Genomic DNA, 27,650 nt, shown 5'->3' on the forward strand with positions numbered 1-27,650 from the left:
ATTTTATTTTAGTAATAAAGATAGTGAGACAGTAATTCGTTTTTACTAAACGGTTATTAGGGACGCTTTAGAAAAACATTTTGTCTCATTTGGTTTACGTGTTGCCGATTCTAGTTTTTAGTTTACAATTTTGTTTATATTATAAATGCTTCGCAAACTTTGAATGGCTAAAATTAAATCACGCTATTATTTCAAATGTTCAGATGGGATTAACAATTACTTTCCATTAACCTTTTACTTTAGTAATAAAGATACTGCAATAGCATTTCGTTTTAATAGACTATGGAGACATGGGATAATATTTCGTTTCATTTAGTTTTCAAATTTCCGAATCGATTTATAAGTCTGCATGATTGTTTATATATACAAGCTATAAATGGATAAAATTACATCACGCTATTATTACACATGTGAGGATTTGATTAAAATTTAATTTAACTTAACCACATTATAAACAATGTGGTTAAGTTAAATAAGGTAAATATGAAGATTCTTTCCGTCTTCGACCAATCCTTTAAAATTACCCCTTTTAAAGGTTGTCCGGGGTGCTGAAAACGAAAATCACGTTTAAAATTTCGGCAAACAAGTAGTTCAAAATATGTGAAGAAATGTTACTTTCGAAAAAGGTTTTCGGGGGTGCTGAAAACGAAAATGATGTTTAAAATTCTGGCAAACAAGTAGCTTAAAAAATATTGCAAAAATGTTAGTTTAAAAACAGAAGGGGATCACTTGTATATAATAATTTAACAATGAGCACCCACTTTATGGCCAACTTTTGTTTGGCGGGAGGGAGCGTACAATGAACACAATTTCACGAAAACTGCACACCCACCTTTTTTTTTTTAATAATAATAATAATTGATTTGACGTGCACCAACACCAAACAAAACAAATATGTGCTCAGTTTTATGTTAAGTTGTGTTCCGTGTATGTTGACACCCCTCCCTCCCGAAAAAATAAATGTGGCCATAGTGAGTGCTCATTTCGCTTATATTATTATGGAAAAGTGATCCCCCACTTTTTAGAAACTAACATTTATTTAGATCTTGGAATCTACTCGTATGCCGAATTTTTTTTAACGTTATTTTCATTTTCAGCATCCCTGAAAACCTTTAAAAGTGATCATTTTAAAGGACTTTTTGAGGGTGGAAAGATTCTTCATATTTACCAAAAAAAGAAATAATGCCAGATGAAGTTTTACAATGTATCATTTTCTAATTTATAATTAAAAGCTTTGAACAGTACAAAGAATAATTTCGGGGAATTATTTTTACATTTGAGAGGGAGAGTCTTTTGTAAATATTCTTCGACCTCACGATTGAATAAAAAAAATCAGCGTGAAAGTTGAATTTAACCTGAAAACACTAATTACAAATAGTGTGGTACCATAAATGCATAAGCACCAAATTTTAAAGTAGATATTGATCTCGGATGCATATGATGGCAGAATGCGATACGATCGCACAATTTTTAAATAATTTTTACAGGTTAGATTAATGTTTTACGATATTTTTTTTTCTTACATTGTAAGACTGAACCAGAGATTAGTTACTAAACACCCTCCCCATGTAAAGAATGGCTTTCAGAAAAATAACATCATTGTTTCAGATTTTCGCATGATTACATTTTCCATAATAATGTGATTAAATTTAACCACTTTAAAGTTTGGGAAGCAGATCCACCATTGTTTGTTATTGAAATAAAACGTTCTGTTTATAATGTTTACTTTTACAGCTTAATTAAAACGGTCACTTTCTGAAATGGTGTTTACATTTATATTTGGTAACGTACAGGTGACTACAGGAATTTAGTTCCCTCTAGGGGACACAGGGTTCGATAGTTTTTTGCCACCAGTCTTGCCAACTAAAATATCTTACCCTGAACTTTACCCTGAACCATACCCTGAAAAATACCCTGAACCTTCCAGCAAATTTTGTGACCACTCTACCCCAGGCACAAAATAGGATGCCTATTCTGAAAGCCATTTTTAACAGGAGATGGTTGGGGGTTGGCAAAACGACAAATACAACAACAGCCATATTTTTAATTTTTATGTGGGGAGGGAGGGGGACATGCTACTACCAGGGAATGCCGGTTAACAGGTCCTGCTAGTATGGAATAGTGTCACATTTGGGCTGGTGCTATTACAAATTTGTAAATACAAAAAAACTTAGAGAAAATAGGAAAAAAACTACTTGGAGGAAATAGTTAAAAATATTTGGAGTAAATACTTAGAGAAAATACTAAAATATATTTTTGAAAAAATACTTAGAGAAATTACTAAAAAATACTCACAGAATATACTAAAAATGCCAAGAGAATATACTTAAAACGCTAAAAATATACTTATAAAAATTATTCAAAAGATATTAGTAAATATTATTTAAAAAAAATACTTGGATAAGATAATAAAAAAATACTTGGATAAGATAATGAAAAAATACTTGGATAAGATAATGAAAAAATACTTGGATAAGATAATGAAAAAATACTTGGATAAGATAATGAAATAATACTTGGATAAAATAATGAAAAAATACTTGGATAAGATAATGAAAAAATACTTGGATAAGATAATGAAAAAATACTTGGATAAGATAATGAAAAAATACTTGGATAAAATAATGAAAAAATACTTGGATAAGATAATGAAAAAATACTTGGATAAGATAATGAAAAAATACTTGGATAAGATAATGAAAAAATACTTGGATAAGATAATGAAAAAATACTTGGATAAGATAATGAAAAAATACTTGGATAAAATAATGAAAAAATACTTGGATAAGATAATGAAAAAATACTTGGATAAGATAATGAAAAAATACTTGGATAAGATAATGAAAAAATACTTGGATAAAATAATGAAAAAATACTTGGATAAGATAATGAAAAAATACTTGGATAAGATAATGAAAAAATACTTGGATAAGATAATGAAAAAATACTTGGATAAGATAATGAAAAAATACTTGGATAAGATAATGAAAAAATACTTGGATAAAATAATGAAAAAATACTTGGATAAGATAATGAAAAAATACTTGGATAAGATAATGAAAAAATACTTGGATAAGATAATGAAAAAATACTTGGATAAGATAATGAAAAAATACTTGGATAAGATAATGAAAAAATACTTGGATAAGATAATGAAAAAATACTTGGATAAAATAGTCAAAAATACTTGGATAAGATAATGAAAAAATACTTGGATAAGATAATGAAAAAATATTTGGATAAAATAATGAAAAAATACTTGGATAAGATAATGAAAAAATACTTGGATAAGATAATGAAAAAATACTTGGATAAGATAATGAAAAAATACATGGATAAGATAATGAAAAAATACTTGGATAAGATAATGAAAAAATACTTGGATAAGATAATGAAAAAATACTTGGATAAGATAATGAAAAAATACTTGGATAAGATAATGAAAAAATACTTGGATAAGATAATGAAAAAATACTTGGATAAGATAATGAAAAAATACTTGGATAAAATAGTCAAAAATACTTGGATAAGATAATGAAAAAATACTTGGATAAGATAATGAAAAAATACTTGGATAAAATAATGAAAAAATACTTGGATAAGATAATGAAAAAATACTTGGATAAGATAATGAAAAAATACTTGGATAAGATAATGAAAAAATACTTGGATAAAATAGTCAAAAATACTTGGATAAGATAATGAAAAAATACTTGGATAAGATAATGAAAAAATACTTGGATAAAATAATGAAAAAATACTTGGATAAGATAATGAAAAAATATTTGGATAAGATAATGAAAAAATACTTGGATAAGATAATGAAAAAATACTTGGATAAGATAATGAAAAAATACTTGGATAAGATAATGAAAAAATACTTGGATAAAATAGTCAAAAATACTTGGATAAGATAATGAAAAAATACTTGGATAAGATAATGAAAAAATACTTGGATAAAATAATGAAAAAATACTTGGATAAGATAATGAAAAATACTTGGATAAGATAATGAAAAAATACTTGGATAAGATAATGAAAAAATACTTGGATAAGATAATGAAAAAATATTTGGATAAGATAATGAAAAAATACTTGGATAAGATAATGAAAAAATACTTGGATAAGATAATGAAAAAATACTTGGATAAGATAATGAAAAAATACTTGGATAAAATCGTCAAAAATACTTGGATAAGATAATGAAAAAATACTTGGATAAGATAATGAAAAAATACTTGGATAAGATAATGAAAAAATACTTGGATAAGATAATGAAAAAATACTTGGATAAGATAATGAAAAAATACTTGGATAAGATAATGAAAAAATACTTGGATAAGATAATGAAAAAATACTTGGATAAGATAATGAAAAAATACTTGGATAAGATAATGAAAAAATACTTGGATAAGATAATGAAAAAATACTTGGATAAGATAATGAAAAAATACTTGGATAAGATAATGAAAAAATACTTGGATAACATAATGAAAAAATACTTGGATAAGATAATGAAAAAATACTTGGATAAGATAATGAAAAAATACTTGGATAAGATAATGAAAAAATACTTGGATAAGATAATGAAAAAATACTTGGATAAGATAATGAAAAAATACTTGGATAAAATAATGAAAAAATACTTGGATAAGATAATGAAAAAATACTTGGATAAGATAATGAAAAAATACTTGGATAAGATAATGAAAAAATACTTGGATAAAATAATGAAAAAATACTTGGATAAGATAATGAAAAAATACTTGGATAAGATAATGAAAAAATACTTGGATAAGATAATGAAAAAATACTTGGATAAAATAATGAAAAAATACTTGGATAAGATAATGAAAAAATACTTGGATAAGATAATGAAAAAATACTTGGATAAGATAATGAAAAAATACTTGGATAAGATAATGAAAAAATACTTGGATAAAATAATGAAAAAATACTTGGATAAGATAATGAAAAAATACTTGGATAAGATAATGAAAAAATACTTGGATAAAATAGTCAAAAATACTTGGATAAGATAATGAAAAAATGTCTAGAGAAAATACTAAAACATATGTAGAGAATGTAGTAAAAAACAACTTACAGAAAAAAGTTAAAAAACAATTTTTTTTTTTTTACATTTTCACCCCAAACAAGGCACATTGCCACTTTGATGTAGGGGGCTACTATTAGGGACACAAGCTAAAGGGGTACTATGTGGGGAGTTGGGCAGCAAGACGTCAGTTCACGTTATACTTAAACTTCTGCATGTCAGTACAGTTGGAGAAGCAGGAACCCAGAAGGGAATTCCAAAGTCTAGCGGTTCTGAGGAAGAAACTACTGGAGTAGAAGGCTCTCTTACATCTAGGGATCTCTACTGTGAAGGGGTGGGATTTTGCTGCTTGTCGGGTTTGTCGGGATATTTACATCGAAGGGGTACAAGTGCTTGCAGTTCATTGGAGCATTCACCATTAAAGTACTTGTAGAACAGGCAGAGGGATGCTACATTTCGTTGATGGGACAGAGACTGAAGCTTAGATGACAGTTCAAGACCTATCAGGTTGGCAACTCTCTTTTGAACCTTGTCTAGAAGTGAGAGACTAGTAGCAGATGCACCAGCCCAAATATAACAACAATACTCCATACATAGGCGAATGGTGGCCTTATAAAGGTACAGGATACTTTCGGGCGTTAGTAGTTTTCTAGCATGGTAGAGAGAACCTACCTTTTTCGCAGTGGTCCTGGCAATGCTCTCAATATAATTGTTCCAACTCATGTTTCCTGTGAACATCAGGCCGATGGGTGTTTAAAAGATGTACTTTCAGATAAAGAGTCTTTGGCCATTGCTATTGGTGGTAGAGAAGGTTTCTTGTAGTTAGTGAAGGAAACAATTTTAGTCTTGGCAGCATTGAATGTGACCATCCATTTTTGTCCCCATTCCACTACAGATTGGAGAAAATACTGAAAAAATACTTAGAGATAATACAAAATAAACTTGGAGAAAATACTTTAAAAATAGTTAGAAAAAAAACTAAAAACGAGACTTAGAAAACATACTTAAAAATACTTAGAGAAAATAGTTTTAAAATACATAGAGAAAATACAAAAATATATTAAATTAAAATACTAGGGAATGGTTTCAGATATTACTAAAAAATATTTGGAAAAATACTAAAATATACTAAAAACTATTTAGTGAAAATGTTAAAAAATACTAAGAGAAAATACTAAAAAATACTAAGAGAATATATAAAAATACATAAAAAATAGTAAAACACTATTTAGAGAAAATACTAAAAAATACATACACAAAATACTAAAAAATACTTAGAAAATTACTAAAAGCATTTAAAGAAGTTATCAAAAATGCATAGAAAAATGCTCACAAATACTTAGAGAAAAAAAAGTAAAATATTTAAAGAAAATACTAAAAAATACTTAGTAAAATACTAAATAAATAATTAGAGAATATACAATGGTGGCCTTATGGAGGTACAGGATACTTTTGGGAGTTAGTAGCTTTCTAGCATGGTAGAGAGAACCTACCTTTTTCGCAGCGGTCCTGGCAATGCTCTCAATGTGATTGTTCCAACTCATGTTTCCTGTGAATGTAAGGCTGAGGAGTTTAAAAGATGTGCTTTCAGATAAAGAGTGTTTGGCCATTGCTATTGGTGGTAGAGAAGGTTTCTTGTAATTATTGAAGGAAACAATTTTAGTCTTGGCAGCATTGAATGTGACTATCCATTTTTGTCCCCATTCCACTACAGATTGGAGATCATCCTCTAGTGTTTCTGCCATTTCTATAGATATGTGTTCATATGTTTTCCTGTCATGTCTGTTATAGAGCGGTGGTGTCATCAGCATATATACCCATCTCACAGACAATTTTGTCAGGAAGGTCATTTATGAATATTAGGAATAATAGAGGTCCAAGGATAGACCCCTGAGGCACTCCTGCATTTATATCATATTGTGTAGATGTACAGCCATCGAGGACAACCTGGATTTTTCTCTTATCTAAGAAGGATTTAATTACGTTAAGTATTCTTCAAGTGATATCGTATGATGTGATTTTCCTGAGAAGACTTTCGTGCAATACCCTGTCAAAAGCCTTAGATATATCGAGAGCTACCGCTCTACCCTCCCCTGCTTTGTCAAGTGAATGGTATATATACTCAGAGATTACAGTTAGAATGTCTGCTGTGAAACGGGCTTGCCTAAATCCATATTGTTGATCAGTAAGAAGTTTAGCATCTGTAAGGTGATGGACTAGAGCTTGGTTAATTATGGACTCAAATATTTTGGCAAAAAGTGGGAGGAGGCTAATGGGGTGGTAATTTACTGGGTCAGTTCTTTCGCCAGAATTCTTGAAAACTAGTACCACAGAAGCAGTTTTTCAGCAGGCAGGAAAGCAAGATTCATTAAGTTGTAAAGTTTGGAGAGGATTGGAGCTACTTTGGTGGAGTACTTTTTTGATAGCACAGCCGGGATGAGTTCAGGTCCACATGCTTTTGCAGTGTCAAGATTTTTTATAATGGCATTCACTTGAGAAGGGGTGATTTTCAGATCATCAAGTGTGGCGTCTGTCTGCAAAGGAAAGTCTGGGAGAGGGTGGTTAGCAGGGTCTAGTGTTGATTTGGAGGCTAAACGACTGGCAAGCATGTTAGCCTTCTCGGTTGCTGAGTAAACGACTTCATGATTGTTGGATAGTGGGGGAATTGTTGATTTCCCATTATTTACTACACTGTTGTAGATTTTCCAGAAGTCACGGGTTCCTAATTTCTGAGCTTTGATGCGTTTTTGGGTGGTTTCAGTAAATTCTCTCTTAGCTGTCGCTATTTCTTTCTTACAGTTACTTCTGGCTTCTATATACTTCTATCCGTTTGAACTGGATTTATGTCGGTTAAATCTGTGGTACGCGTGCTGCCTTTGCGCGATGGCAGCTGCACATGTTGAAGTAAACCATTGGGGAGAGTGGGGCTTGCTATAAAATTTCCGCATGGGAACATGTGCTTCAATTGCAGTTTTGAACCATTCAGTGGTCTCATTTGCACACTGTTCAGCAGGAAGTGAAAAGATATTTTGCCATGGGGTGTCTCTTATGAGATCCTTGATGGCTTCTCAGTCGGCCTTTTTATAATATCTCGTTGTTTTGAGTAATGGCTCTTCTATTTTGACTCTAAAGTTTAGGGTGATTTTAACTATTATCACTACATGATCAGCATTCCCAAGTGGGCTGTAGGTGTTCGTAACGCAATCATCAGGAACTGTGGTCAGAAACAGATCTAAAAGTGATGCGTGTTGCTCTTGCTGGTCAGGGAAATAGGTTGGAAACGTAACCGTCTGTGATAGGGAATGAGATATAGAGAAGCTATGTGTTGTGGTACCAGCTGTGTCTGTGTAATTAGGGAATCCAAGCCAGTTGCTGTGGTGGACATTGAAGTCACCAAATACATGAACTTGTGCGCTAGTGTCGAGGGGAAAGTGCTGTATCTATGCTTGTGGAGACTTTGTTTATTAGGGTACAGCCTTGGGTTGAGGGAGAGCAGTAGAGAAAATAAAAGAAGCTAATGTTAAGTTGCATGTTAAGTCTAAAGCACATAAAGGCTTGATCATCCGATTCTAGTTTTCTTTCTCTAGTCAGAGGGAGAGTGTTTCAAATATAGACTCCAAGCCCGTGCATATGTCTCTCAGAGTCCTTACGGCAAAGTGGGAGATATCCGGGCATGTTAAAGTAGTTAGAGGGGATGGAGAAGTGTAGGTTAGTCTCACTTAGTGCTAAGATATCCGGGGTGTTTGTTAGGAGAAATGCTTCAACATCATTTAAATTAGTTCTAAGCCCACGGATGTTAGTAAATGCAAGCCTCAAAGGAGGAGGCAATTTGATTTTCTTTGAGTTTTGTCCTGGTTTAAACGCAATTTTAGATTGTACTGTTATTTTTTTTTTTTAAGTTTCAGTTAGTTAAGAGGTGCTTAACAATTGGTTATGCAGAACACCAGGCATGCAACACAAGTAGACCAAAGTAAAGTAAAGGGTGATTCTGAGTCTGCTCCAGCAGAATTTATGGAAGAAGTGGGGGGGAGGGGTTCTTCTGCTTGTTCAGTCACTAATGACGGATCAACCAAGATGGTGTGCTTTGACTCATGTGATAATTGATATCATTTCAGTTGTTGGGGTTAATCAGCAGGACATTATGGGGGAGGGGGTTTGTCTGAATTGCATGGATAAAATGTCATAATAAATTCTTATATTCCTCAAATGTGGTCACTGACTTGAGATAAAGTTTCTTTCTTCCTTATTGTTAATAACTGATCTAGACAAACTAGATTCATTGTATATAAATTTATTTAACAGCTGACAGACACACATATTTGAATTCAATAATGATAATTAACTGTATTAAAGTTAAGGCCCTCGGGATAACCTTTGCTACCTGTCAGTTATTGACAGTCTTTAAATTACCTCATATTCTAGTTAGAAAAAAGTAATGAATGACCATTACTTTTTCCTCCTTTCCTTGGCAGTGTGTGAGAAATTCTACAATTATAAGCAGGCTCTTCATTGGCTGATTGGCCACCCGATGTCTTTGTTTAGACCAATCAGATTGGTCAAAATTTTAACCGCCGAGATGGGCTTAGCAGGCTCTTGAATGCCTTTTCTTTTTGCAGGCAGTTTCAGACAAGCAGCCGGAGAAGAAACATGGAACTCAACTCTCTCTTGCTATGAGGTATTTGGATGCCTCTACCCTTCGTCTTCTTGAGACTTTGTTTTAAAGCCTAAATGATTAGGCTAGGTTATTATTATATATAACACCCAGAGACTTTTTAAAATCAGAATTATTGACCTTACCTTCGGCTGGGATCTGAGAGAGAGAGAGAGAGAGATTAAAGATGGTGGCTGTGGCTTTATAAGGTGTAGTTTCATGTAATCACACAAGATCACCCCGGCCACTGCACATATATGTAAATGGAATGGAGTCATTTTTTTAATAAAATACCTGTTGGCAGAGGTGAGGGAAGGAACGCGTGCTGGAAGTTGAGAGAGAAAATTGTGAGGGACAAAGTTGACAGTGACGAATACTAGCTGAACTTTTTGTTTATTTTATTTATTTGTTTGTTTTGTTGTTTACCAGCCCATTTAACTGCACATTCCTTATGAACTTCTGTGATGTCGAATCTAGTCGAGAATTGAATCTTTCATCAGAAGGCATCATACTAACCCTTTTGAACGGCTGTAATTGATCCGATCTTCGAACCTGAATTCCTGCTGAAGAAAAAGGACGATTACCTTCCGAGGTGTTACCAGCTCTATTCAGAAGCAAAATAAGCATTCCCTTTTTTGCAACAGAGAATGAATAAAAATTTGTGTCGAATTTTAAAAGTATGCTTTGTTGTAATTGTTGTTAATTTTTTGCCACTGTCTTGGAGCAAAAATAAGTGAGAAAAAATATTTCACAGTACTTACTTAATTGTCATGTCGAAAATAGTAATATATCCAAAAATTAGAACAACTGTTATTGTATTTTTAGTAAAAAAAAAAAAAAAAAAAGAAGTCCATCTCTATGGCTTTTAAAAAAAGTCAGCCATTAAAGTGTCGAAAGGGGAAATAAGTAGTACAATCGGGAAAGGAGTGGCTGGTTAATTTTAATGCATCTAAAACCAAGCTTCTCTCTTTACATCATCAACATTCTAATCCACATTTGTCATCAATTGAAATGAATGGCTCTCGTCTTCAGGAGGCCTCAAGTTTTGACAAGCTTCTGGGCTTGACCATTACTCCTGATCTTAAATGGAACACGTATATCAAATCTGTTGCCAAGGCCGCTGGAAAAATGGTGGGATCTTTCTATCGATCCGGTAGATATCTCACTGCTGATGCTATTATCTATATAAGAGCCAGGTACGTCCAAGGATGGAATACTGTTGCCACATCTGGGCAGGAGCTGCTAGAAAGGACTTGTCCTGCCTTGATAGAGTTCAAAATAGACTTCGTAGCCTCGTAGGAGACGTCCTTTTCTCCTCCTTGCAACCTCTATCTCACAGAAGAGATGTTGCGAGTTTGTCTCTGATGTATCGTTATTTTCATGGAAAGTGTTCAACTGAGCTTCAATCTATGGTCCCCCCTCGCCAAACTTTCACAAGAAACACTCGTCTAGCTGTAAACACTATCAATAATTTCCCCCACTCTTTATCTGTGCCTAAACCTAAACGTAGATTCCATGAACAAAGCTTCTTTCTTAGAACTGCACGCTGCACGCCTGTGGAATTGTCTTCCGTTTTCCTGCTTTCCGGCTGACTACAATATGGTTGTGTTCAAGTCTAACGTAAATAAGTTCTTGATGAGCCGTTCCATATAAGTTATTAAATTTACCAAATTTTCATTACTAATGATTACTATATTGACCAATTTCTACTGTACACTCTTTAACCCTTATCCTTGAGTGGCCTCTGGGCCTTGATAATGTGGTGATGCCTTTGTAAAAAAAAAAAAAAAAACTATGTCCCCTAAAATCGCAATCTTCAAGATACTCACATCTAAGAAAAATGTAATTACCTCCCAAATTATCCGTAAAAATTACTTTTAACTATAAATAATTTTCTGCTCGATGAATTTTCGTAATTTTTTGATATATTACTATTTTCGACATGACATTTAAATAAGAACGGTTGTTTTTTTGTTTAAAACAACAGATATAAAAAAAAAATCGATCTGTCAACTCTTATTAATAAGCACCGAAATGGTGTAGATTATTGTTTGTTGTTTTGTTTTTTTAGTTTATTTTTTCTAGCCACTTTTCTCTCCCATTTCGACGAAAAGGGGCGAGTCCTCTCGAACTTTGAACTTTCTAGTTGGTTGTGTAATAATCTACGCACGTTTTTTTTTTTCCCACGTCGCATCATGGTCGCATGGATTCTAGGAAAATCGTTTTTATATGAAGTATTTAAATCGCTACTTCACTCACGCAATCCACAATCATCAGCTGAGTTACGTCACGGCACACCGTAAACGTGTCTCCGCGTCCTCCAACTCACGCGCAAGTTTTATCAGAGAAAAAAAAAACTATTTTTTTTAATCACTTTTTCATTTAAGCAACAAGTTCTTGTTCGTATAATTAATTAAAGAAAAAAAAAAAAATGACGACTATTACGACGAGATTTATGTCGAACATAATTCGGAAGAAGATGGACGGAAAAGAACTGACTCAAGAAGAAATAGAAGCTTTTGTCAAAGATGTCTCTAGCAAAAAGTATCTAACCGAAGCCCAAATAGGTGAGTTTTCTGTTTTATGGTTGATTAACATCCACACATACCAACAAAACAAGTTTCTACTGTTTGCAGACGATTACGTGCAAACTCTAAAAGAAAACTGCACAAAATAAATGATTTAATATTTTAGAATTTAAAGTAGGGACTCAGTTTCAGATATAGATTTAATGTAAAACGATCTCTTTCTCCGGGTCATTCCAGCATTTCGAGGCAGTTAAGCATTTTTTTTTTTTCTCTAAATTCTGTGCGGTTTTTATGGTAGTGCTTTAAGCGATTACATGTGGTTTTTAGGTTTTACAAACTTGCTACTCGGACTTAGGGTTAGTGGTAAAAAGTTAGTTTATTGCTCTAAAAAATTAGAATGGTCTTGGTCCGGAAATTGAGAATCATTTTACATTAAATTTATATATAAAAATTAGTAATCTCCCACTCTAAATTCTAAAATATTTTTTCGACAAGTTTTTTAAGAATGTTCACACAGGATCGCTTTAAAAAGAAAAATCTCTTTGGCGTGAGGAGGAGGATGGGGTATTATTTTACTTGAAGGCCCATCTCACGTTCGTCTATAACAAAATAACTTTTTGTAGATTTCGGGCTGCTGAAAACGAATCTGCAAACCGTTTCCGTCGCAAAAAAAAACAAAACAAAAAACAAATAATAGTTATCATTATATGAAGAAATTACTTTTTCGAAAAGTAGGTGATCACTTTTCCATGTAAATTTAACTTAAAATGAGCTCCCACTTTCTGGCCACCTGAAAGAGAGGGCATTTTTTTTTTTTTTTTTTTTTTTTTTAAGTGTTTATTGGCTAAAAGTTTTTTTTTCAATTTCTTTTTCCATCTTTCAATAAAGGCGAAGAAATTAAAAAATAAGGAAAAATCTGTATTATTTTACTTTAAGGCTCGTCTCAGATTCGTATAGAAAAAAAAATTTTTTTTTGTAGTTTTCGGTGTGGGGTGGGTGTGCTTTAAAAGAATATGGTAACCGTTTCCGTCGCAAATTTACCGTTTGTATGGTATTAACCCCTTAACTCTGGGACTATTTTCCATTTCACAGCCAGCCTAGCCAGAGCCTTCCTTTATGCGCGAGCATAAAAAGGGGCTGTTAAATGTGCACTCGCGTACCAAACTGATTTGTCACAATGTAGTATTTGCGAAAATTTAAAATGGCTTGGCTGTTTGCGACGGAAACGGTTACCAAATTCTTTTAAAACACATCGAAAACTACAAAAAAAAAAAACTTCTTTTTTTCTATACGAATGTGAGACGAGCCTTCAAGTAAAATAATACCATTTTTTTTTAATTTGATTTCCTCGTGTCTTTATTGAAAGATGAAAACAGAAAAAGAAAGCGAAAAAACCTGTTAGCCAATAAACACTAAAAAAAAAAAAAAAAAAAAAATGCCCCCTCTCTCAGGTGTCCCGAAGGTGGGTGCTCATTTTAAGTTAAATTTACTTTGAAAAAGTAATTTCTTCATATCATGAAAACTATTTTTTTATTATTTATTATTATTATTATTATTATTTTATTTATTTTATTTTGCGACGGAAACGGTTTGCAAATTCGTTTTTAGCACACCGAAATCTACAAAAAAATAGTTTGTTATATACGAGCGTGAGTCGGGCTTTAATGTAATATTTTACCGAGGAAAGTTTTAGTTTACCGACCTCTCAGCATTCATTCATTTGTCGACTTTCAAAGGTTTGCAGGTATGCTGAGAACAAATATCGCATTTATTTTCGCGCAAACAAGTAGTGGTCTGTATTTGAAGACATTCGGTATCCAACGTAATCACTATCGGTTTCACTGGCGGCCATCTTGTTTTCCAATAACGAAAAAAACGCCAAAAAAATATTTATAGAGAGCATGTAACTGGAATCCCCTCTCCCCAACACCGGCGTGGTCCTGGATATGACCTTAAACTATATCCGATGGTGAGGGCCCCAGCTTGCAGGCCTTAGAGAGTGTGGAGCCACCCTTTAATTGCCATTGCTCCCAGGTCCACTCTGACCCGGAGTGGTAGCACCTGTTAGGGTCCCAACTATGGGTTAAATAGAATACGACTTAAAAAAAACAAATATACTATATTAAAAAATCGTTCTTCAAAATCACCAGATTCGGCATTAAATAACCTGAAAAGGGGTTGATATGCCGTAAAACAACCAACCAACCAACCAACACCGGCGTTGGCGCAAAAAAGTTAAGGTTTATTGCAGGGGGGGGGTGAATTACAAGAAATTTTGAGCCAAAGGAAAGAACGTAACACACGACCACAAATGAAAACAGTGTTTCTTGGAAAAAAAAGATTTTCTTGGAAGAAAAGATTTTCTTGGAAAATGATTTCTGCCTCAATATCAAAACGAGATGTTTAAAATTTTCCAAGAAAAATCTCGTCTGAGATTCGAATTTTTTTTCACTGGAATACAGGTTTGCTAGATTCGCCTTTTTAGACATCCACAGGGTTAACAGAATACAATGTTTGAGGAAACCCAAATGGAAACTTTTTTTTTTAATTTGATGGAAATAATAATAAATAAAATAAAGGATTTTTTTTTTTTTTTTTTTTTTTTTTTACACAGTGATCACCACTTATCAAGGCCCGGAAGCCACTCAGGGATAAGCGTTATTGCAAGTACATTACGTTAGTGTGGAGATTTGATGAAGTGTTTACTTAAGTGGCGGTTCATTAGGAATTTGTTAACGTTGGACTTGAAGACATCCAAGTTGTAGTCCAGTGGGAAGTAGGCAGACGGAACAGAAGCTTTGTTCATGAAATCCACGTTTTGATTTAGGCACAGATATAGAGTGGTGGAAATTTTTGACAGTGGATTCAGCTAGACGGGTGTTTTTCGTGAAAGATTGGCAAGGGGGGACCAGAGATTGGAGTTCAGACGAGCATCTGCCATGGAAATAATGATAAAACAAGCATAGGCTCGCAACGTCTCTTCTGTGGGAGAGAGGCTGCAGGGTAGAGAAAAGGGCATCCCCCACTAAGCCACAAAGTCTATTTTGTACTCTGTCAAGGCAGGATAGGTTGTTTTTAGCAGCTCCTGCCCAGATATGGCAACAGTATTCCATCCGTTGAAGATGTTCTCTATGAAATTAAAATCGTGGGCTTTTTATATACGTTTTAGGGAAATTAAATTTTTTTTTTAAATACACATGCTCGAAAGGACATTAATAATACATTCTACATTTTGCATATATTTTTTAAAGCATACCAGAGAATATTTGAAAACGTAATATTGAAATAAATGTTGATAAATTTGTAGATGAATAAAATCCCATTCCCCAAAAAGGAGATGTTTTAATCCACTATGTCTGAACAGTTAAAGGGAGATAATTTAATCAAATTTCTAGGAAGAATGCCAATTTGGAATTTTTCTTTTTTAAATACTTGATAGTGACTACTTATCAAGGCCCGAAGGCCACTCGAAGATTAGGATTAATTAATGTAAGGTGGTAGTGTAGTAATTGCTAATTGTATAAATTGGATAGAATTTGATTATTTATGAGGACGGCTCAACAAGAACTTGTTTACATTGGATTTGAAGGCTACCATATTGTAATTGGCCAAAAAGCAGTCCAGCAGAACAGTGTTCCACAGACGGGCAATTCTAGGAAAGAAACTTTGTTCATGGAATCTGCATTTAGATTTATGCACAGATAGAGAGTGGGGAAAATTGTTGATAGTGGTTGTAGCTAGTCGAGTGTTTTTTTTTTTTGACAAGAAGCTTGTCAAAACATGATTCCTCTCCAAGGCAAGACCTATTCTTTTCAGTTAGGGCCAGATGGGGGTAGGAGTGATTATAATGAAAAGAGAGGAGCTTTGTTTTCGATGCATTAAAATTAACCAGCCACCTTTTTTTTCCTATTGCACCATTATTATTCGTGAAAATAGTGAATAATTCCACCCCATCTTTCCAAGCTTATAACTCCTTGAAAAATGTAATTCAAGCCCTAATTTTTTTTTTCAATTAAAGGAGCAAGGACCAAGGTTCCATTAAAAAAGAAAAAACAAATAAAGTGGTTTAAAAAAAAAAAAGGTTTTAAACTTCAAACTTTACAGGTAAAATTCTAAAAACACTACGTTTTTTTGTTTTAAATTTGAAGATATTATTTATTGACCTTTTCTCTTCAATTTGTGAGTAAATTAATTATTTACTTTTCGGTGAGTAAATTAATTATTTACTTTTTAATAGAAACTTGAAAATGGTGGGGGGGGGCGTGAATTTAAAAAAAAAAAACATTTGTCTAAAATATTATAATCGGTTTATTGGAAAGAACATAAAATTTTACATTGACCCTGAAAATATTGTAAAAATAGAATCAATAGAAAAATTTTGATAGATTTTTAAAGTTTAAAAATTGAAAAATATTGAATTCGTAAAATTCATTACTGTTTTAAAAAAAAAAAAAATATTTCTATTACTTTTAAAACAACTTTAATAGTTTATTTTGGAAGTATAATCCATAAAGAAAATAAATAACCCATTTTTAACAGAGAAATTACGAGAAGGCATTGCCAGGGCCGCTGCAAGAAAGGTGGGCTCTCTCTACCGTGCTAGAAAACTACTAACACCCGAAAGTATCCTGTACCTCTATAAGGCCACCATTCGCCCATGTATGGAGTATTGCTGCCACATCTGGGCTGGTGCATCTGCTACTAGTCTCTCGCTCCTTGACAAGGTTCAAAAGAGTCGCAAACCTGATAGGCCCTGAACTGGCATCTAAGCTTCAGCCTCTGTCCCATCGACGAAATGTTGCATCCTTCTGCCTTTTCTACAAGTATTTTAGTGGTGAATGCTCTGACGAACTGCAATCACTTGTGCCCCCACGACGTGTGCACCCTCGACAAACCCGGCAGGCTGCTAAATCCCACCCCCACACTGTAGATATCCCTAGATGTAAAAGATATTTTACTCCAATAGTTTCTTCCCCAGAACCGCTAGAGTCTGGAATTCCATTCCAGGTCCCTGCTTCCCCAACAGTACTGACGTGGAGAAGTTCAAGTATAACGTGAACCGACACCTTGCTGCCCAAATCCCTACATAGTACCCCAGTAGTTGTTGCCCCTGATAGTAGCCCCCTACACCAAAGTGGTAATTTGCCTTGTTTGGGGTGAAAATGTAATAAAAAAAAAATAAAAAAAAGTTTCGTGTTAGGGGTATTAAAAATTCCTACAAGAATTCTGATACACCTATTGCACCATGTACTCAAGATTAGAAAAGAGAGAATCAGAAAGGTCTTGGTCATTGCTGGCCTTTGAAACATTGTCATAGATTGTCTATGAATGATCTAAGAATGTGATTTGGGAGATCATTGATGAAGATCAAGAAGAGAGTTGGGTCCACGATGGAACCTTGAGGGACACTAGCATTAATACTAAATGTTTCCGATTTCTGCCCATTAACGACAACTCTTCTAAGCCTATCAAAGCAAAAGGATTTAATAATCAAGAGAATGTTTCCAGCTATTCCATAGCTGGCGATTTTATAAAGTAGACCTTTATGCCATACTCTGATATGTTGAGCTATTGCTCTAGAAACAAAGCCCCTGTTAAGATTGGTGCTACCAGATCAGACTGTCTGAAGATATTGGCTTCCTGAGATGAAATGCACCTAACATTGTTGCTTTTTGGGTTTTTTTTACTTCCTTTTGCAAAACTTAATTATGTTCTGCAAAACTGAAAAACAACAACCATCCTTTCCCCTTTTCCTTCTTCCCATTTCCCCTTTCTCTTTCTATCTCCCCCATCATTTCCTGACTGGTATTCCAACTAAAAATGTATCAAACATTAATACTGTAACACTTTTCCTTCTCCCATTGCAAAACTCAGTCATGTTCTGCAGGGCAGAGAACTAAAACAACAAAATCTACTACAAAACAACCAAACCAAACACTATAAACTAGCGATTGAAGATACAAAGAGCTTGAATAAAAACCTTCAACAAAATGACCAGATGCAACATGAATGACGCAAAGGTTTATGAAACAAAATGACTAAAACAAACATCACAAGAAAATGCTTGAAGAACTTGAAACATAAAAACTTTATACATTTAAAGGCGCTGTTAGTGAGGTCTACATTAACTGCCCCCTTGCAGAGGGTAAAAGTCCCTCAATGGAGCCATCTGTTGACCGTAGGTGGCGACTCGTGATGCCTTAGGACAGGATCCTTGTTGTTGGAGGTCAGGATTTTATACCTTCACTTCCGAACACAGCACTTTGGCCCTTAAATTCTATACCTATCTAAAAGCCAAATACATCCTAAAATAGAGTACTTTTGCCACATTTAGGCAGGAGCTGCTCAAAGAATCCTATCCTTCCTTGACAGTTCAAAACATAGTAGGTGATGCCCTTTTCTCCTCCTTACAACCTCTTTCCCACAGAAGAGACGCTGTAAGCCTGTTTCTGCTCTATTGTTATTTTCATAGCAATTGCCTGTCTGAGCTTGAATTTATGACACTCTTTTACAAAAAAAAAAAAAAACTCTCGTCTGGCTACAACTACTATCAATAATTTTACTCACTCTCTATCTGTTCCTAAATCTAAACGCAAATTCCATGAACAAAGCTTATTTTCTAGAACTGTCCACCTGTGAAACTCTGGTCTGATGGCCTTCTTTCCAGCTAACTATAACATGGTCGTCTTCAAGTCCAATGTAAACAAGTTCTTGTTGAGCTGTTCCCCTAAATAATCAAATTCTACCCAAATTCTATCCCTGATGATCACTACATTCTAGTCTCTCCGTGACCACTGTACTTGATTAAAGGCGATGGAGGAGTGTAGGTTAGTTTCACTTAGCGCTAAGATATCTAGGGACAAATGATTCTATGACAGTGTATATTTGTGATGCAAACCTCGACGAAGGAGGCGATTTGATTTTGTTTGAGTGTATGTTTTGATTGAGCTGTCATTTTATTTAATACAAGCTCCCTTCAATAAGTTTCTGGACTTTTTTCATATGGGCACTTTTATTGATAGTACACACATGAAACTCTATTCCCCATTCAAAGTAATCTCCTCCGGCTGCAATGCATTTGTTATACGATTCCAACAACTTCCGGAAGCCGCATGGAACTTCTTTTGTGAGAATGTGTCAATGACCCTCATCACAGCTTCTTTCATCTCCTCAATTGTCTCATAATGACAGCCTTTAAGGCTTTCCTTGTACTTAACGAATAGTCAAAAGTCACAGGGAGTAAGGTCAGGATTATAGAAAGAGTCTTGATGCCTGTCTTTGTCAAATAGTCTGTGACAAGGATGGAGTTGTGGACTGCATCCCTGGGACAAACTTTACACAAATTTTCTGCATCTTCAGTTCCTCGCGAATAATTATGTGTACAGTTCCCATATTGACATCAAACTGTGCACTTGTCTCTATAGTCACATGACGGTTCTTTTCTCCTACACTTCTCATCATCCCTCACAGACTTCTTGCCTTCCTTGAATCTCTTATGCCACTCAATATTTGATGCTCAATTCATGTAAGGTAATCCAAAAGCAGTCTAGAGCATTCCATACGTTTCTGTGACATTTTTTCCAAGTTTAAAACAGAATTTTATTGCATATCGTTCTTCTAAAGTATCCTCATATCCAGATTGCATTTTTGAAATTCACCAACTGTGACAATCAGACTTTAGTAGGATGTATTCCAATTCCTGCTGTAGCTGTTTATTTGAACCTAAAATCATAAAAATTGGTCAGTCATCTCATGCTAATTTTAAATGCCTGTTCAAAAAAGTCTGGAAACTTATTGAAGGCATCTCATAGTTTCAGTTTTTGGATGAGAGGTGTTGAATGAATTGGATGTGCGTGATACCAAACCTGCAACACAAGTAAACCATCAACTGACTTCTCGTCGACAGGATTTGGGCCTCTGGAAAGCCAACTGGAGATCAATGCAGATTTTATTTTCATGTACGACATGGCAGTACAACCATTCCAATATTATGCAACTAATGATAGAGCAGCCACTCTAAGTACTACTAAAAAGTTAGGTCTCCTGTACTGTCAGTCAAAATACAGCAGCCAGACAAACTGTCAAACTGGTACGCTTAAATTTGCCAGACAAGAGTTGCTCAGTCCAATTGCGTGAACATATGTGATAATGAGGCACCCCCAAGATGCCAAGTTTTCAGGGAAGGGAATTAGGAAGTGGAAGGACAGCGTTCATTACTCTAGTCAAGAAACGAGGCCAAGTACTGGGTGTCTCTGCTGAATCCTTTTAATCATACCTCTGTGCCTGGCTAATAGGCAAAGAAGTATGGAAGCCGGATGATAGGCAGAGCCTACCTACTTCTTAAGCAATTTAGGTTTACAAACCGGTAATTTGATTAAGATACCAGCTCTAGGAAGGTTGTTGACCAGAACTAAAGAGGCCCCTCTCCACCGTTTATTTGGTGTCAAGACGTATGGATCAGTGGCACAGGTTTAGCATCAGTTTTCCTTCTAGATGGATGAGTTGCTGAGATCTATGGGTCCATCAGCACAAAAAAAAAACTCACTAAACCAGGTATTTCTACACCTCTGCATGGGTAGTTAGGATTGAGTTAGTACTAAGGATAATAAGTATCTGCTATAAAGTTACATTTCTCAATAAAGAGTAAAATTAAGATCTTGGAAGATATGGTTTAAAAGTGGAAAAGGAGAGTGTAAATTTTAGGTTAGTGTCTATCTGATTCCTTTAGCTTCTTGATCTGCTTGAAAGAACTAACAACTGCTTGAATTATGTTTAAGATAATTTTATTCCTGCACATGTGCAGCTGTAAAAACTGCACTAAAAATAAATAAAAAACGATTGACATAAATTCAGTACAAAATGTACAAAAAGGATTTAATATTTTACAAAATAACAAATAAAATAATACAAAAAAGTGACACCAGACATATGCGAAACAAAGTTTTTTCAAGACCATCATGTTGAATGAAGAATGTGACTACCAAATATATATATAAGTAAATAAATATTGAATATATTCTTATTAAAAACAAGTGTTACATATAGTGTCTGTTTTAAATCGTCTAGTGATTAAAACGACAGCTGATTCATTTATCAATGAATAACGAGACACTTTGTTATAAAACAGACTTGGTTTATTTAGGAAATATTAATATACACTCAATGTGGCAGTGGAGGAGGTGGTGATAGAGGTGTGGGTTGCGAACGTGACAGGCAGTTCCTCGTCGGCTGTCTCTTTCTCCATCTCTGCCTTGTTTTGTTTACCATCTCACTTTTATGGACTTCCTCAACCTGTTAACCCATAAATCAATTGACGTCATTGATCCATATTTTGACCAGCCCTGCATTTGCTTTTGGTCTGATCCACGACCGAATTACGTCATCTCCAGGTCATCACAATTCCTGGGTTCCATTTTTGTCGGCCCGGACATGAGTTCATTCGCACCTTGCCTCTCCATAACACAAGTCTACATACTATCTAAATCATGACCCATCAATAATATAAATCTCGCCTGTCTAAGTGTATGTATGTTTGTATGTCTTTCAATAGAGGTGACAGATTTGTATCGTTTTGAAGCTTGACCCTTCAGACGATAAACATCGAAAAATTGGCTAAAAACATTAATTCCTTCACCCTCAACTGGGCACTTTTCTACAGGGAGGGGTCGCTTTTTTTTTTTTTTTCCGATATTTTCAAAAGTCATCCCCTCTTTTCGATTGACTAGCCTTAATTTAAACCTTTACCACTTCCAGTTTGGCGATGGCCGCAACGGCAAAGACATCACGTTTTTTTTTTTTTTTTTTTTTTTCCCCATTCTTTTCCTCCTTCGCGGTATGGGTGCGACCCTGCCTGCCTACTACCACTTCTTTTTTTTTTTAGGTAATTTGTCTATCCAATATAGATATAAATATTGATATAGATTATGCATATTAAGTATCCACTTAAATAAAGTCCTTTTGCCTTCTTAAGTTAAAAATAAATAGAAGATAAGTTCCCTTCCTATAATAAATAGAAGATAAGTTCGCTTCCTATAATGAATAGAAGATAAGTTCGCTTCCTATAATGAATAGAAGATAAGTTCGCTTCCTATAATGAATAGAAGATAAGTTCGCTTCCTATAATGAATAGAAGATAAGTTCGCTTCCTATAATGAATAGAAGATAAGTTCGCTTCCTATAATGAATAGAAGATAAGTTCGCTTCCTATAATGAATAGAAGATAAGTTCGCTTCCTATAATGAATAGAAGATAAGTTCGCTTCCTATAATGAATAGAAGATAAGTTCGCTTCCTATAATGAATAGAAGATAAGTTCGCTTCCTATAATGAATAGAAGATAAGTTCGCTTCCTATAATGAATAGAAGATAAGTTCGTTTCCTATAATGAATAGAAGATAAGTTCCCTTCCTATAATAAGTACAAAATACAAAGTATGTCATTTTATAGCAACTTGGGGAGTAAGCCAATTGGTTTTTATCAACTTGGATCAGAAGAAATGATCTGAACATAGTTTACAAGATACAGTATAAATATACATTGGAATACACAGAGGAATTAGGATAACATTTAGGGGATATAAGGATTTAAAATGTCTGTCATGCAAAGCAAATACAGGCAGTTGTGGTGGAGTCTAAATATCTATCTTATTCAACACTACATCTAGAAAAGAGTTGGTTAAATAGTCTGTGACAAAGATGGAGTTGTGGACTGGTGCATTTGCACAAATCTTTCGCATTTTCAGATCCTCACAAATAATTGTGTACAGTTCCCACACTGACATCAAACTGTGCATATTGTTTCTATAGAAACACGATGATCTTTAGACATGAAATTCTTTATTTGGCCAATCAAGTCTGGTGTTCTGACTTCTTTACTCCTCCCACACCTTTCATCATTCCTCACAGACTTCATGCCTTCTGGAATCTCTTATGTTACTCTGAAACTGACGTTTGATCCATACAAAATGGTCCAAAAGCAATCTGAAGCATTCCATACGTTAATGTTGCAGAGTTTTAATGCATGTCGTTCTTCTAAAGTGTCATTTACATCCAGATTGCATTTTTGAAATTCATCAGGCTTTAGTTGGATGTATTCCAATTCCTGTTTTAGCTGTTCATTTGAACCAGAAATCATAAAAATTGGTCAGACATCTCATAAGGTCCATAGCAATACTAAATTTTCAAGAGTCAACGACAATTTGTACAAAAAGTTATTGAACTTATTGAAGACACCTCGTACATCTAGAAAAGAATTTTCCCGTTATTTTGGGAGAGGAGTTTTAATATCAGATAGCAAGAAACACATACAGCCAGCATTGACTTTGTTGCATTTAAAAACACATTTTCTCAAAGAAAAAAAAAGTATTTTAAAATTTTCAAAAAGAATGAAAATATACAACTTTACAATCTAATATATGTCTGTCTCCATAGTTTCAAGCTCTATCTTTTCAAAAATAAAATCAAAATGGATCAAAATTGAAAAATTGTCATACATTTTGTACATTAATCTTAGTTTATTTTTAATTTTTTATCAGTTCATATACGTGTCACGTTGGTACAGTGGTAACGTCACCAGCTCTGAATGCTACAGTTTTGCTTTCAGTTTCGATTCTAGCTGATGGCACTCAAATACTTTGAAATTATGACTCTATAATGAAATATACGAAATTTGGACAAATTAAAATATCATATTTAAGCATATTTTACGACCAGACATAGCCCCCCCATAGTACTTAATAAACAAGTGAGGAATTCAGAAAAATAAAAAGCCTTATCTTTTGCAAATTCTCTAACTTCATCTTGCATTCACTCTAAGTTGCAAAATGTGAGATCGAAATGAAGTTCTGCTGCAGTGTCACTGTGAAGTTTGCCAACATCCCTAAATGAAAGTGTTTCTCTGTAATGAACTGGATTTGAACTTGGCACACCCAGGTTGGCAGTTCATGTCATTAATCACTTAACGGTCATCACCTCCATACTGTTGTGGTCTTGTTGGCTCTGAGGCAAAGTTGAAAACTAGCAGTGACAGTACGATGGTACGTTGCATTGCCGACCTACACATCTGTGTTGGTTAGGATCTGATTGAGAGTATTTTATACAAAATATCCAAATCTCTTATCAACTAATTAATGTCTAATTTGAAAAAAGTTTGGCCTCATCATTCCAAAGCAGAAGGAGAAATAGAAGATATCATCAAAGTAATGCTCTGATGAACTCGTTGCACTTGTGTCCCCTCATCGTACATATCCCCAACAAAGCCACTTAGCAACAAAATCTCACCCCTTCACTGTTGAGATCCCTTAAAGGCAACAAAGCTTTCTACTCTAATAGTTTCTTCTCTCAAATAGCTAAACTTTGGAATTCCCTTCCTACTACCTGCTTACCTAACTGTACTGATATGCAGAAGTTTAAATGTAGCTGTTATATTTTCATTTAAAGCCAAGTACGTCCAAGGATGGAATACTGTTGCCATATCTGGGCAGGAGCTGCAAAAAACAGCCTATCCTGCCTTGACAGAGTACAAAATAGACTTCGTGGCTTAGTGGGGGATGCCCTTTTCTCTATCCTGCAACCTCTCTCCCACAGAAGAGACGTTGCGAGCCTATCCTTGTTTTATCGTTATTTCCATGGCAGGTGCTTGTCTGAAATCCAATCTCTGGTCCCCCCTCGCCAATCTTTCACGAAAAACACCCGTCTAGCTGAATCCACTGTCAAAAATTTTCCCCACTTTTTAACTGTGCCTAAATCAAAACGTAGATTCCATGAACAAAGCTTCTTTCTTAGAACTGCATGCCTGTGGAACTCTGTTCCGTCTGCCTACTTCCCACCTGACTACAACCTGGATGTGTTCAAGTCCAACGTAAACAAATTCCTAATGAACCACCCCCTTAAGTAAACACTTCATCAAATCTCCACACTAACGTAATGTACTTGCAATAACCCTTATCCCTGAGTGGCTTCCGGGCCTTGATAAGTGGTGATCACTGTGTAAAAAAAAAAAAAAAAAAAAAAAAAGATATGAAAATTCAGTTTCTTGACACATGATTTTGCACGTGTTCTTTTTTCTTTAAAAGACTGAGTTCTTTCTCTCTTGCTTGAGTAGCTGTGAATTTTGTTCAATAAAGCCTTGGAAAGAGGTTTTGTTTTTCGTCTTCATTTGCTTACAACACTACAGTAGCATAAACAAATATCTTGTTAATCTTTCTTGAAGCATGGTCCCAAATTTTCTAAGTGGTAAAAAAACGTGAATATAAAAAAAAAATAAAAACCAGAGTTGAATCATTAAGAAAATCCTATGACCAATGTCTTTTAGCTTGTGTTCAAACTGCAAGTTTGAAATACAGAAGCGCATAGGCTAAAAGCCCTGCTGTCATCAGCTATTGAAAACCTAGTTGATGATGATTGCCTCAGATTTTGCACACAGGTTCGAGAGTGTGCCACATTCACAGATGTTATGGTCAGTTAGTTGATGTGTTTTGACCCTATGTCCTATTATGTAGAAAGTCACAGTGCTATTATGTCGCACAACAGGTTATAAACATCACTGGCCTGTTTATCATCAATAAGTCCATTTTGACAGAATAAATGGCAAATAGCTCTATGGCTTAACAGTGCTGCCCTTTTATAATGACAAATTGCTACTATGGAATGCGACTTATATCAACACTTGCACATTCATCACTAACATAATTGGTAACAAACCTTGAACATGTAACAACATCAGTAAAGGACGACAAGCAATCAAAATACAATAGCCTTCACAACAAATTTGTAGTCTGATTGCTTTAGTCACTCTACTTTCTCAATCACCTCGGGTTTATTAATAATGTGCATCACACCAATGACCATCACGTTTATTCAAAAGAATACCTTGAATCTGCACCTGACCTGTCAATCCAGCCGAACACAAGGACCAGGTGAAACTTTCAGATGTTCTGAATATAGACCTTTTTAAATTTGGCAGTTGAAAAAAAATTTGAAAGAATTTAAAAATTTAAATCTAATATTCCTATTTTATCAAATGTTGAATTTTTTATCAAATAAATTTATTATTTTTCCCATTTAACTAATCTACATTAAATCCTACTACAATTATGACATTCATTATGTGTCCCATAATTCTAGTCCACAAATTGCTAATGTTAAAGGTTTTTCTATTAAATATTTTCTGTAAAGATATTTGTTGTAATAACATATTTGTCTATTTGTTTTAAAACAAACTCTTCTGGGTTGATGCTGGATTGCTGGCAGAGTGGAGGCTTGAACCAAATAATTTTTCTTTTTCTTTTACTCAATTTAGATTTGTGCTTGTTCACTTGCTCTACATACATGAAATTCTTAGTGTATCAAATTTTTGTAATGCTGCTTTGTATATGCTTTTATATTTACAGGTGCCATGTTGGTAGCCATTTACTTAAAAGACATCAGTGTTTCTGAAACAACATATCTGACAAATGCAATGGTCTTGTCTGGTAGTAAACTCGAATGGGACCAACAGTACAATGGTAGCCTGGTGGATAAACATAGTACTGGAGGAGTGGGAGATAAGATCAGTTTGGTTTTAGCTCCAGCTTTGGCTGCTTGCGGCATGAAGGCAAGTTTTTATATGTGAGGGTGGTGGTGGTAGGTTGTCAGTCAGTGCTTGTGCATTATAAGTGCTTGTCTAAAAATAATCAAAATAATGCATTTTTATTAAAAACACTATGTACATACTTGTGATGTCGAAATCAGTAAAAAAAAACGTTTTAAAATTACAAAAAATGACTGAGTAAAAGTTCTGCTAGAACTATTTTTTACATAAAAACATAGCTGTTCTTAAACCGCCATTTTCTAATTTAAAATGGCAGAAATTTATTAACAGCAAAGGAGATAAGTTTGGCATTCTAAAAATCTTTTTCAGAAAAAACAATCACTCAAATGAAAATAATAATAATAATGAAATAATTTATTTAAATAACAAAAATAAGGTGTAACAAAATGTATAGACATATTGGCCGACCAAGAATTAAAATTATTTGGTCAAATTGATGAACTACAGTTATTGCCCCTGAATTCTGAGAACTCTTCAAAATTAACAAGTACAATAAATTACATTATTTGATTAATTTTATTTTTATTCATAATTATTTTTCTACACAATCATTTTTCGTAATTTTTGGAATTTTTACTAATTTTGACATGACAGGTAAGTATGTGTTTTTTTACTTAAAATGCATTATTTTAACTTTTGTTTTTTAGATATCAACATATAATGCACAAGCACCAGGTTGTCATGTATTTGATAGTCCTATAAATTAGTGATTGGACAATTTCAATATTTTTCCTGATTCCAATTCAATTACAGATTCCGCACTAAATTTTCATAGCAAGTGCTCATCTAAGCTTCAATCTATGTTCCACCCCCCCTAGCCTGACTTTCAC

At 34.1% G+C, this 27,650-nt stretch overlaps 1 protein-coding gene across 1 annotated transcript in view; it reads left to right on the forward strand.

The window, feature by feature from the left end:
• Positions 1 to 11,841: 11,841 nt before the first annotated feature.
• LOC145241284 (thymidine phosphorylase-like) overlaps positions 11,842 to 27,650 on the forward strand; it is a 39,717-nt gene continuing 23,908 nt past the window's right edge. The window contains exons 1-2 of the mRNA XM_080104027.1: positions 11,842 to 12,271; positions 26,621 to 26,823. Coding sequence (XP_079960153.1) covers positions 12,136 to 12,271; positions 26,621 to 26,823 — 339 coding nt within the window. The 5' untranslated portion in view covers positions 11,842 to 12,135. The remainder of the gene's footprint in view (positions 12,272 to 26,620; positions 26,824 to 27,650) is intronic.

Source organism: Euprymna scolopes, chromosome 20 (assembly GCF_053919585.1).
Source record: "Euprymna scolopes isolate OS-2025 chromosome 20, ASM5391958v1, whole genome shotgun sequence".
Lineage (NCBI taxonomy): Eukaryota > Metazoa > Mollusca > Cephalopoda > Sepiida > Sepiolidae > Euprymna > Euprymna scolopes.